General features: G+C 42.7%; 1 protein-coding gene across 12 annotated transcripts in view; it reads right to left on the bottom strand.

The window, feature by feature from the left end:
* ncor2 (nuclear receptor corepressor 2) overlaps positions 1-13,080 on the bottom strand; it is a 202,442-nt gene that overhangs the window by 61,012 nt on the left and 128,350 nt on the right. For 8 of the 12 annotated variants that reach the window (XM_029717277.1, XM_029717284.1, XM_029717287.1 and 5 more), the window contains exons 9-14: positions 10,116-10,182; positions 8,564-8,736; positions 8,160-8,256; positions 7,228-7,406; positions 6,493-6,547; positions 6,272-6,370 (exon numbers count right to left, since the gene is read on the bottom strand). In XM_029717277.1, the coding sequence (XP_029573137.1) occupies positions 6,272-6,370; positions 6,493-6,547; positions 7,228-7,406; positions 8,160-8,256; positions 8,564-8,736; positions 10,116-10,182 (670 nt within the window). The remainder of the gene's footprint in view (positions 1-6,271; positions 6,371-6,492; positions 6,548-7,227; positions 7,407-8,159; positions 8,257-8,563; positions 8,737-10,115; positions 10,183-13,080) is intronic. The other 4 variants (XM_029717279.1, XM_029717282.1, XM_029717288.1 and 1 more) reach the window with 2 other exon arrangements.

The raw sequence follows: 13,080 nt of genomic DNA, 5'->3' as shown, positions 1-13,080 counted from the left end.
CCCGTTTCACGTTCTCAAGGCCCTAAAGATTGATGCTAAACAATGTTTGACATGTTTGAACGAACGTAAATAGTATTTTTTTTTTTACTTTTCGTCGTGACTCACCCCCGCCCTACATTTTGAGTAGCCTACTGAACGTGCTAACAACATGGAACAACTTGGAGTTATTTGGACATAAATTATGAACTTTGTCGAAAGAAACAACATTTGTTGTGGACCTGGGATGCCTGGAAGTGCCTTCTGATGAAGATAATCAAAGGTAAGGGAATATTTACAATAGTATTATTGACATTAGATGGTTCCAAGATGGTGCTAACCTGTATAGCCTAGCCTATTGTTCTTAGCATAGCACCCCGTTTATTGCAAAGTGTGATTTCCCAGTAAAGTTATTTTGAAATCTGGCAATGCGGTAGCATTTACGAGATGTTAATCTATAATTCTTTGAATGACAATATTATAATTTACCAATGTTTTCGAATAGTAATTCTGTAAATTGTAACGCTGATTCACCGGAGGCATTTGAGGGAAAAAAAAAATCTGAATTTCACAGCCACTGTAAAATGCTGTTTTTGGATATAAATATGAACTTGATGGAACAAAAAATGCATGTATTGTCTAACATAATGTCCTAGGAGTGTCATCTGATGAAGATTGTCAAAGGTTAGTGCAAAATTTTAGCTGGTTTTCTGCTTTTGGTGACGCCTGTCTTTGAATTGACAAAACATTACGCACAGCTATTTTCAATGTACTCTCCTAACATAACCTAACTTTATGCTTTCGCCGTAAAGCCTCTTTGAAATCGGACAATGTGGTTGGATTTAGGAGATGTTTATCTTTCAAATGGTGAAAAATTGTTGATTGTTAGAGAAATTGAAATTATTAGATTCTTGCAGTTTTGAATTTCCCGCCATGGTATCTTGTCAATAAATCCCGGTACCGGGATCAGAGCGGGAAGGGGTCCTCTAGAGGTTTTAATCAAGGCTGGGCGCTGATTAGCTTTTTTGTTGTTATTATTACATACTCACCCGCCTCATGTTCTCTCTCTAGGTGTCATTAACGTTAGCTGTTGTGGTCCTGTTGAGCCTTTTCCTCTACTCTCCCATTTCCCTCTCTCTTTTCCTACAACTCTCTCACTCGCCGACTCCCTCGTTCTCTCTCTGTGTTATTAGCGTTAGCCCCAGTGCTCAAGCAGCTCTGTTAACGAAGCCGTAGTGTTTGTGTGCTGAGCTAAACGTTGACTAGCTAGGTAATGAGCTGAGGTGTCTCTGGGAGAAATGAGACGCCCAGCCACGACCACAGAAAGGTCGCTGGCTAATTAATGCACCATTTCATTAGCACCCACCACACCGCCGTTGGATTAAATGCCTAACACCCGATCTGGGCCTAAGTAATAACTGGGAGCTAATTAGCAATGGAAACCACCTGTTTAAAAAAAATCACGACAATACGGACACATTAGTGCTGAGACGAAGGGGGAGCACAACAGCACGTGTCACATAACCGGTGTGCTGCTTGCATGATGACCTATCCTCTACTGATCCCACTGCTCAGACAGAGTCCCATGGGTATGTTACCTCTCTATGTAAGTTCTACTGACAAACGTCCTTCACCTAATGCCTTCTCAAGTGTGGAGTGGTTAGGGGTGTGGCGGTCAGGAAAATTTGGCAGCTGGTGATTGTCAAGCATATAACTGTCGGTCTAACGGTAATTGACCGTTAATGAACAAACACATTTAGCTTCTCCTGGCTTCCACACATAGCCTACAAACCACTGATGCAGACCTATGGAACATCTACATTTTAATACGTCTAATAAATCCATGTAATACAGCCTACACCGTCACAATATATCCATTTATTTTAGACAGGTCTAAAGAGGCATGATTTGAGGAAAATGTATATTTCAGAAGAACAGATAAGCATACTCTGACTTGTCCTTATGTTAGGTCCTGATGTGGCTATGCCATATGGCTGTGGGCTACACTAGCTCATTTAGCAGACAAGATTTGCTTAGAATTCTGTGGCATTATTTTATAGTAGGCATAATACAATTGAACAAAGCTGAATAAAATATAAATATTTTCTCCTAATGATTTGAGGGAGTGCGGCATGCGGCAATTCTGTGTTGAGCGGTTATCAATGAAATTGGTACTACTATAGGCTTCATTTAGTTATTCATGTAACTTTAGTTGTTCTACAAATGTTGGGCTATATGTTTTGTTTTTAAATACATTGTAATACCCTGACTACACCGCTCGCTTCGCGTGCGCTGGAAAATAAATTTAGAAATCTATATTATTCAATTATTGCACCCACACTGCTCGAGCGCGTCAACGAGCGTCTGCGTTGCCAAGGGCTAAAATAGAAGTCAGTTCTATTTGTGACGCAGATCGTGGTGCAAGTCCTGCCTCTCCCATCTCCTTATTGGTTTATAGAAGAAGATACCCACATGGCATCTCCTCATTGGTTATACCCACGTGGGTGATTGAAAGACGAACTGTGTTGTCAGTCATCGTGGTAATACTATGAAAGTTTAGATGCCAATCACCATATAAGTTCAAAGAAGAAAAAGCCTGGAAGGAGGAGAGATGACTAGAAATTATTCGTTTGACCGTTTTATGTATCGATTAATTGTCGGGTAGAGGACCTTGTTCATTTCAGGTGAAATAACAACTCAATGTTTATATCCCAGGACAAATTAGCTAGCAACAGCAAGCTAGCTAAATAGGACAAATTAGCTAGCAAGTGCAAGCTTGCTGCATGATGCGACTCTAATGATGATTTGAAAAAAGTCGATTGAAAGGCATGAGCTCTGCTTTGTTTTATTGGGTAGGCTGTACACACTTCATTAGTCTCTCATTCACTATTTGACAAGCACTTGATAATGCCTCGAATTTCACGGCGGCATCCCCTTTGTGGCCGTAATGCACCCTAAAAAAATCCATGCCTTTTGCGGCCAGCGGCCGTTGTGCCCGGAGTGCTGCGTTGTGCCTGAGTGCTGCGTGCTCCGAAGCGCCCTCTAACTCACATGGCTCTCAGTCATGTGATCGGGTCTTTCTCACAGGATACAAGTGAAGACAGACACATCGGGGATGCAACTGCGCGCATCCTTATCCAATTCCGAGGTACATTTATTGGAAGAACTGTCCACATTTACTTTTCATCAGCCAACAAGATGAGTTGGCCTAACGTACAGCAAAAGCCTATGTCAATCTACTATCACCCATAGTACAAAAGTGGACCTATTCTATTCTGTGCGTAAAATAAATATTCCAAACAGTCTGGGACAGTTGTGGGATGCGATAGATCCCTAAGTAATACAACCACTAGCATCTCAAAAAAATGTTTTACGCAATGTGGCTGACGCAGCAGATCAGTCTTCCCTGTGGCTCAGTTGGTAGAGCATGGTGTTTGCAACGCCAGCATGGTGTGTGCAACGCCAGGGTTGTGGGTTCGATTCCCACGGGGAGCCAGTACAACAAAAAAAAAAATGCATGAAATGAAATGTATGCATTCACTACTGTAAGTCGCGCTGGATAAGAGCGTCTGCTAAATGACAAAAATGTCAAATGTAAATATCAGAACGTTTATTTTAAATGTTGATAAACTATTTGGCTGTCACATTATAAGCGCATCATGGCAGTAGGCTATAAGCGCGAATGTTCCATTAGTGGGAAAACCCCATTATCAAAAGTGACCGCAAATGCAATTATGCATGTAATGCTTTTATTATAAATGTGCATTTTTATGGTGAAAATGATCTTCCCAAATCATGAAACTCACGCACTGCACATGTATGCCAGTTAGGGTCTAAACCCCTTGTAAAGCAGATTCATGTGCTTAATTTTAAGAAGTTATTTGGCCACCTTAGTTGTGATACAAACCTTATCAAAACATATAGGCCTATGGGCTAGGCTACATGAGGTGTGCGACTACGACTAGAAAAAGTCACAAAAAAAGGCAGTTTCTATTGCTGGGCATCATTCACAAGTGATAATATATAATTCACAAGTGATAGGCTACTATTGTCACCCATCAGACTATTCTTGATTTAATCTTGTCTTTACATACAGTACCAGTCAAAGGTTTGGACACCTACTCAAGAGTTTTTCTTTACTTTGACTATTTTCTCCATTTTCTGTAAAATAATAGTGAAGACATCAAAACTATGAAATAACACATATGGAATCATGTAGTAACCAAAAAGATGTTAAACATATCAAAATATATTTTATATTTGAGATTTTTCAAAGTAGCCACCCTTTGCCTTGATGACAGCATTGCACACTTTGGCATTCTCTCAACCAGCTTCATGAGGTAGTCACCTGGAATGCATTTCAATTAACAAGTGTGCCTTGTTAAAAGTGAATTTGTAGAATTTCTTTCCTTCTTAATGCGTTTGAGCCAATCAGTTTTGTTGTGACAAGGTAGGGGTGGTATACAGAAGATAGACCTATTTGGTAAAAGACCCAAGTCCATATTATGGCAAGAACAGCTCAAATAAGCAAAGAGAAACGACAGTCCATCATTACTTTCAGACATAAAGGTCAGTCAATATGGAAAATTACAAGAACTTTGGAAGTTTCTTCAAGTGCAGTCGCAAAAACCATCAAGTGCTATGATGAAACTGGCTCTCATGAGGACCACCACAGGAAAGGAAGACCCAGCGTTACCTCTGCTGCAGAGGATAAGTTCATTAGCGTTACCAGCCTCAGAAATTGCAGCCCAAATAAATGTTTCACAAAGTTCAAGTAACAGACACATCTCAACATCAACTGTTGAGATGTGAGGAGACTGTATGAATCAGGCCTTCATGGTCAAATTGCTGCAATGAAACCACCACTAAAGGACACCAATAATAAGAAGAGACTTGCTTGGGCCAAGAAACACGAGCAATGGACATTAGACTGGTGGAAATCTGTCCTTTGGTCTGATGAGTCCAAATTTGAGATTCTTGGTTCCAACTGCCGTGTCTTTGTGAGACGCAAGTGAATGGATGATCTCCGCATATGTGGTTCCAACTGTGAAGCATGAAAGAAGAGGTGTGATGGTGTGGGGGTGCTTTGCTGGTGACACTGCCTGTGTCATTTATTAAAACTCAAGGTACACTTAACAAGCATTACTTCCATAGCATTCTGCAGCGATATGCCATCCCATTTGGTTTGCGCTTTGTGGGACTATCCATTTGTTTTTCAACAGGACAATGACCCAACACACCTTCAGGCTGTGTAAGGGCTATTTGACCAAGAAGGCGAGTGATGAGTACTGTATCAGATGACCTGGCCTCCACAATCACCTGACCTCAACCCAAATGAGATGGTTTGGGATGAGTTGGACAGCAGAGTGAAGGAAAAGCAGTCAACAAGTGCTCAGCATATGTGGGAACTCCTTCAAGACTGTTGGAAAAGCATCCCAGGTGAAGCTGGTTGAGAGAATGCCAAGTGTGTGCAAAGCTGTCATCAAGGCAAAGGGTGGCTACTTTGAAGAATCTCAAATACATTATGATTTGTTTAACACTTTTTTGGTTACTACATGATTCCATATGTGTTTTTTCATAGGTTTGATGTCTTCACTATTATTCTACAACATAGAAAATAGTACAAATAAAGAAAAACCCTTGAATGAGTAGGTGTTCCAAACCTTTCACTGGTACTGTACACTAAATAATATATGGGTGAAATTGGTTTTGATTTAGAATGGAACATTATCATGCACGTGTCTCGAAACAGGGGCAGTGAAAGAAACACGTCATCTATGCACTTAACCAGCGAATGGAGGAAGCTTTTCCCGTGGTTCCTTTTCATGCCAGCCAGGTAAGCTATAGGCTTGTTGTAAAGATAAACAACGTACTTAATATTAGGAAAGTTGACAAACAAATATAGTAGGCCTAGTCTATAGAAAGCTGATGGGATCCTCCTCTTTTTAGTAGACGCCATCTCTGTTTTCTCGCGCAATTGTATAACCTGTAGAAATGTTGCGCAACTTGAGCTCTCATGAAGTGTTTGATTCAATTTTCGATTACATTTGCATTAATGTCAGAGTGATTAGAGGGACAATAGAGTGCTGAGTACCAGGCAGTTAGCAAGTTTGGTAGGCTACTAATGACCATCAGCAGCATCAGAGCTTGGAGAAGCCTAATTACCGTGGCTAAACGGTCACATGGAATTTGACTGCCTTCATGACTCGTGACCAGGTGTGGCGGTAATACGGTCACAGCAACAGCCCTAGGAGTGGTTTGAAGTTGTTCAAGTTAAGTTGTGTAACTACAGTACCTGGCTCCTGCCACGGCGCCGGTAGTTCCTGCGCACAATGTTCTTGTAGTTCTCGTTCTTTTTGGTCAGGTAGTAGAAGAGGACACATTCTGCCACCGTCTGAAACAAAACACAACATTACTAGGACCTCATCTCCAAAACAAGATGTGAAAAAGACTACTCAAGTGTCAGGACTCAGGGTCGATCACTGTGCATGGAGTGAAGGATCTTCCAAACTGTACCTTTCTCTCCAGGAAAGAAGCAATCAGGCCAAAGTTCTTTGGGTGCTGGATGAACCTGTGACACAAAGCACACAGACTAATACGTAAAAAACAAAAAAAAGATCTAATAAATGATCTGGAAGCACTCAGTCTTTTGATATGCAAGTAAATTGAGGAGTGAGTGACGCATGTGTAGTTTGGTTGATGGGAGAAGAGGCTCTCATCAGTGCTGACATAACAAAACAGTCCCAACATCCATCTCTCCAGAGATATCTCACTCTATTACTCATCTAAAGCATGCTCTCATCAACACTAACCTAGAGCTCCCTCACCATACTTCTATCAGCACATCCTGACTAACATTACTCGATATCCCAATAGGATAACACAGCAGGTACTGAGCATTGCTTACATCTCTTCCAACTCTCTCTTATTGATGTGTTTTTATATGGGCTTAGGCTGAGCGGACAAGACAATTCACATCCACATCTCTCTCTCTACTTTTCTCTCTCTCCCTCTCTGCACAGGGGAAGCATTTACAGTCTCTGATCTCAGTCTGTGGGTTCGGTTTGGCTGGTTGATGTATCCTCCATTTCTCACAAAGAGAGAAGATTAACTTCCTCAACAACTCCCTGACCTTTGGATAGTTCACAATCTCAGTCTGATTGCTATCAGAAAACAATGTTTTGTCTACTACTGCACAGCACACACTCCTGCCATTCTATGCAGAGTAATTCTACGGTGTGTACGACATACTTCTCGCGGAAGGTGTCCTTCTCCTGTTCGCTCCACATGTTCATGACCTGCCGGTCCTTGTACACCTTCATGGGGTCGTCCATCAGGCCGTTCATGTTGATGAACTTGATGCGCTGCTGCTCGGCGTCAAACAGCATGGGAGGGATGACCGCAAGCTGGCGTATTTGCTTCTCGGTGTTCTGACACAAACACGCACCCGCACACGTGTGTAAACAAACACACACACACACACAATCAGACAAACACAGACAAAATGTCTTGGAGTGAGTACACTGTAGTGTACACCAAGGCAGAGCTTTCCAAACATCAGGCTGAGATAAACACAGTGTATAGAGGCAGTGGTGGTGAGACAGTCGAAGCAGTCGTGTTGTGTTAAGTGTGTAAGAGGTCATAAGATGTAGAGGAAGTTTGAGGTCGGGAAGGAGGAGGGGACGAGAGAGACGCTGCACGCTTGGTGGGAGCAGTCAGTTCTTTTCCAGATGTAAAGAACCACAGCTGAGTGGGGCTGACCTCACAGAGAAACACTGGCCCTGTACTGTACTCAGTGTGATGACTAGCCTTGTTATTCACAAGCCAGCTCTGCCTTTCCTGTGGAACACTCAGAACACTCCCCCCAACCACGGTCAAAGTAAAACCTCTTTGGTTGTGCAAGTGGCAGAACTATAGTCTATTTACTCTGTGTGTGTATTTGTGCATCTGTCTGGATCACACTTCACAAATAATCACGTTTCCTGAACTAGTTCTAAGTGTTATGCAGCTACAGTAACTGTGTCCTGTAACTTACGCGTCACAAATACATTAGTGCTTGAGTGTGTCAAGCAACAAGCATGACAAGAACACTGTATATTGAGAGATGGGAGAAATGGCTGGTCCAGAGGGGAGAGAGGATGGAAGGAGAGGTGAAGAGCGGGAGGTGAAGTGTAAGAGCTCACCTCTTGCTCTGATATGCCGTCAACAATCTCAGAGACCTCGTGTTCACTGCGGGCTGCAGATGAGGCCAGTCCTCCTCCACGCTGCCCCACCCGGCTGCTCCACACAGGGGGAACACAGAGGACATGTCAACACACTGCAGGTACTGGAACTGAGCTCTTCCTTCTTTGACATAACACACACACACACACACACACACACACACACACACACACACACACACACACACACACACACACACACACACACACCTGTCCATACTGTAATCAAGCAACAACTCAACGCAATGTAATCAGACTTTGTTTTAACAGAATGGAATCTCTTATCTTATGTTTTAAATACAGCACAATAGACGCTCCCCAACCTAGAATATTGAGGAGCAGGAGGCCCCGTCCCCTTGACTCACCTCTGCATGCGCTCCTGCAGCTCTCTCTGCTTGCGGATCTCAGGGAACTGTTTCTCGTAGTACTCTCGCACCTTGCTCTCCTTAGCCCGGCGCCGGGGGTTGTTTTCAATGCGCTCCACCTTTTTCTCCCAGGCCTCCATCAGATGGTCATAGCGCTGGCAGAACTTCTGTTCCTGAGAGGATGAACAACCAGGTCAATCAGCATTTCAAAGAACATAATCAACTCATACCAAATAACAAGTGTCCCTTTTTTCTCCTCATATAAGGATGTCATTAAAACGTCTGAAATAGAATGTGCCACAAACCAGAATTCAAAGGAAATATGCCTAGTTTCTCTGTATAGAGCAACGTGAAATCAGTGAAAAGACCAGTAATACACTCTATTAATATGCTGTTGTTCCTACCAACTCATTATACTGTACCCAAGTTGCCTTCTCTAGCCCTATTCCCGTGGAAGGTGACTATGGTGATGTACATAATTGTTTACATGTGCTCTATTCCCTCCTCTCGGTTTCTTTAGTCCTCTAATCTCTTCCTCCCTCCTGGTCTTCTCAGCATGCTTGTCCATGCAGCGTACTACACTGTGCTTCTGCAGAGACTGAATGTAACCTTGAGTCATGACAAGAACAGAGCTCCATGTTTTCCCAGCTCCTCGGCGGGGCAGGCAGTAAAGCAAACCATTAACCCTGGAGGAGACATAGGCTTCTGAAGCCTCTTAAAAACATGTCTCAGCAGGCCGCACTCTGCAACTATCCCCTCTCCTGTCTGGAGCTGGCCTGGGACCTCTACTTACACTAAACACCATGACTGGATAGTGGATACATGACCTTGCAGCGCAAGGCTCATCAAACAGTGCTATGGGGCAGTGGGTGTGCCCCTCTATACATTACAGTCTAGATACGGTTACTGCATTTAGAGTTAGGGGTTAGTGTAACTGTGCAACGATAGAATTATTCCCAATTACAGATGTCCTTTTACTGATGCACAGATGTGAAGCATGGCTCTTAAACATAGTGTATCCCTGTGGGAATATATTACACGGGAACAGTCAGGGCTTGATTTGTGGTAAAGATTTTCTGTCGGGGCGGGTGGTTTCTAGGATGTCTGCCTAACTCGGACTTCAGAGTCTGGACAATCGATAGCAGAGTTATTTATAGCCCGGCCCGCTGCCTCGGTCCTGCTCAATATCACAGACAGACAGACAGACGGACAGACGGACAGGACAGACAGGACAGACAGAGCAGTGGTGATTCTCCTGTACTATCTGCTATCTCCTAACCAGACAGGAAGCAGACTTGATGTGAGAGGAAAAAGTCCTGGGAGAGCTGAATGTTTTAGACCTTTCATTTTTCAAAAGCAGTAACAGCCGTGCTCCAACACGGCATAGGACTAGCTACTGCTACAGTGTTACTAAAGAACAGGCACAAGGGCCCAGAGCTCTTTTTGCCTTTGGAACATGGACACTGTCTTCCAAGGAGCTTCTGGCCCAGTTTCAATCTGGTCATCGGTCATAGAGCAGTCCCAGCAGAGAAGCACACTGTTCTGTACTCACCCACTGCTTACGAGCATGATTTCTCCTCTTGAAGTAAAGAATGAGTTTCTTCCTCATCGCCTGGTTTCTGTGAAGGAGAAAGAGGGATAAATAAAAAAGAGGCAGTTGGAATGGGAGAACACAGAGACAGAAGTGGAAAATCAACACAAATATTGCTGAAAATGAATTTATTTTGGGGAAGGATAAAATAAATACGTATTTATTTTGATGATTTCACACATTCAATGATTGGTGCTCTTATGTCAACAACAATAAGCCTCTGTGAGCACACGGTGTAGCTTACATGTTCCGCTTTCCAGGTATGAACTCCATCTTATCCCCTACACACACACACACAACACAGGCATGCAACGCCTGTCCCTATTGGGGTTTAATGGCGGGAACCAGGTTACAGAGAATTACAGAGATTTCCTGCCCAAATATACTCCTGTTTCCCAGGATAAATAACTGCGAGTAAAACGGTAAATTATAATAAATGATATCTATGAACAGCATGACATGAAATGGAACTGTTCAATTATATGCAATGTCCTAACCTGGCTTCTCTACGGCCTTCTCTGCTCTGCTATCTGCATGATCAATCATCAATGCTGAGGGTGGGGACAGACGGCGCATCTCAGTATGGAGCGCAGTTCACAATGCATTTATCATCTCATCATGGTAACTTTCTCCTTCTGAAAATGCTACAGTAATATTAGGACTAATATATCTTAATGCGCATCTAATTTACACATCTCCATCTGGTTTTCAGAGGTTAACTTATTTTTTTTAATTGTGAAGACATGTTTAAATTGCATCTGAAGAGTTTTAAAACAGCCTATGACTCAAATATTATTATCTCTCCAACAATTCCATTCAAACTGCATCCAAAATAGATAATCCTGTTCAAGATTGACATACACTGACATACAAAACATTAGGAACACTTCTTTCCATGACATAAACTGACCAGGTGAATCCAGGTGAAAGCTATGATCCCTTATTTATGTCACTTATTAAATCCAATTCAATCAGTGTAGACGAAGGGGAGGAGACAGGTTAAAGGAGGATTTTAAGCCTTGAGACAATTGAGACATGGATTGTGTATGTGTGCCATTCAGAGGGTGAATGGGCAAGACAAAATATTTAAGTGCCTTTGGACGTGGTATGGTAGTAGGTGCCAGGCGCACCGGTTTGAGTGTCAAGAACTACAATGCAGCTGGGTTTCACACACTCAACAATTTCCCGTGTGTATCAAGAATGGTCCGCCACCCAAAGGACATCCAGCCAACTTGACACAACTTTGGAAGCACTGAAGTCAACATGGGCCAGCATCCCTGTGGAACGCTTTCGACACCTTTTAGATTCCATGCCCAGACGAATTGAGCCTATTCTGAGGGCAAAAGTGGGGGTGAAACTCAATATTAGGAAGATGTTTGTAATGTTTGGTATACTCAGTGTAAATATAGATGTACTATCATACCTCTTTCAGGTAATAAATTCAATGCAGTATTAGCCTTATATTAAGCTAATGAATGCATACGCTTCGAAATTATAGCCTCCATCTTTGTTCCCCTGTGAGATATGCACCTGCTCTCAGCTGGCTTCTCTCCTTAGCTCTTGTAAAGTACTAGGAAAAGCTAGACGAGAAAAGCTTATTGGGCATTTATTTGTGTTTCATTTCCTAATATAATATTCGAAGAGGGATGCAAGCTTGCTCTTGTTGAATTAAATACAGCAGCGGGGAGATTGAAAGAAGAGAGGTAGCATGCTGCAGTTATTTATTTAGACCCATAAGCATTCAATCTTTGTGAAGAGAGAAGCGAAAGCCGTCTGCATTCTATCCTAGCCCTATATTATTCAAGCATGTCATTACAGTGATGAGGATAAGGACAACAAAAGCATTACATTTAACTGTTGCGAGAACAAGGAAGGAATGATGCAACAATAGAGAGAGAGAGAGGAGGTAACACAAGGAGGCCAACTCTTTAAAGCTGGTGTGGCCCAGGAATGGAGAGACAGCCAGAGAGTAATCACTCTGGCAGCCGCTCTCCCTCCATTATCTCTTTCTTTGGTGTAAAATTATCTTAATCTGGCAGATGTACGGTCACATCCCTCCTGATTAATGTAATCATATTCTACATGAGTCACATCAGCTGGTGTCACAGGCAAGGACAGACAGACGGCAGGAAGCAAATAAGGCACTACGTGGGTGTGTGCGAGCGCACGCGTTACGCAGAAGGACATCACAGAACGCAGTCAGAAGTGGACACGATGACCTCATCAAAACAAAGACACCCCCATCTACACATGTTCCTATATAAACCAACATCTAAACTCACATTAGCATGTAAACACACACTGAGAACCATATAAACACTAATTCACTCTCCCACACACTGGGACACGTACACCATACCACTGTGGTGCATAGACACAATACAGGCGGAGATAGACAAAAACACACAGATGCACACACATAGTAAACAGGCTTCTAATGATAGATGTTAGAAGTGCACAGAGGAAAAGCAAGCTTCTGTAACTGATGAGCACACACACACACACACACACACACACACACACACACTTAAAAACATTAACGTGTGTATGTAAATTGTAAAGTATTTTATCTGTAATGTCTTTTTCATCATGTGTCAGACCCCAGTAAGACTAGCTGTCGCCATTGGCGTCAGCTAATGGGGAACCTAATAAATCATATCAAGGCCAGACCAGGGCTGACAGATGAAGTCCTGTAGAGACAGACGTGGCATTGTGCTCCGGACACTAGATGGTGGAAGGAGAGATTAGCTGCTCTGGACCGTTTCAATAGGTTTCGTTTGTCCAACACTAAGAGTGCACCGTATTCCTGAGAAATCACAGTACACTGTAAACAGCACCAAAAGCATGAGGCATGTGGAAATTATAGTTATGCAAAAAGAGTTTTCATGTTGATATGTGCCACACTAAAGACGCAAGCACGGTCCGT

The sequence above is a fragment of the Salmo trutta genome, chromosome 27 (assembly GCF_901001165.1).
Source record: "Salmo trutta chromosome 27, fSalTru1.1, whole genome shotgun sequence".
NCBI lineage: Eukaryota > Metazoa > Chordata > Actinopteri > Salmoniformes > Salmonidae > Salmo > Salmo trutta.
This window is presented reverse-complemented; position numbering and strand designations above follow the sequence as displayed.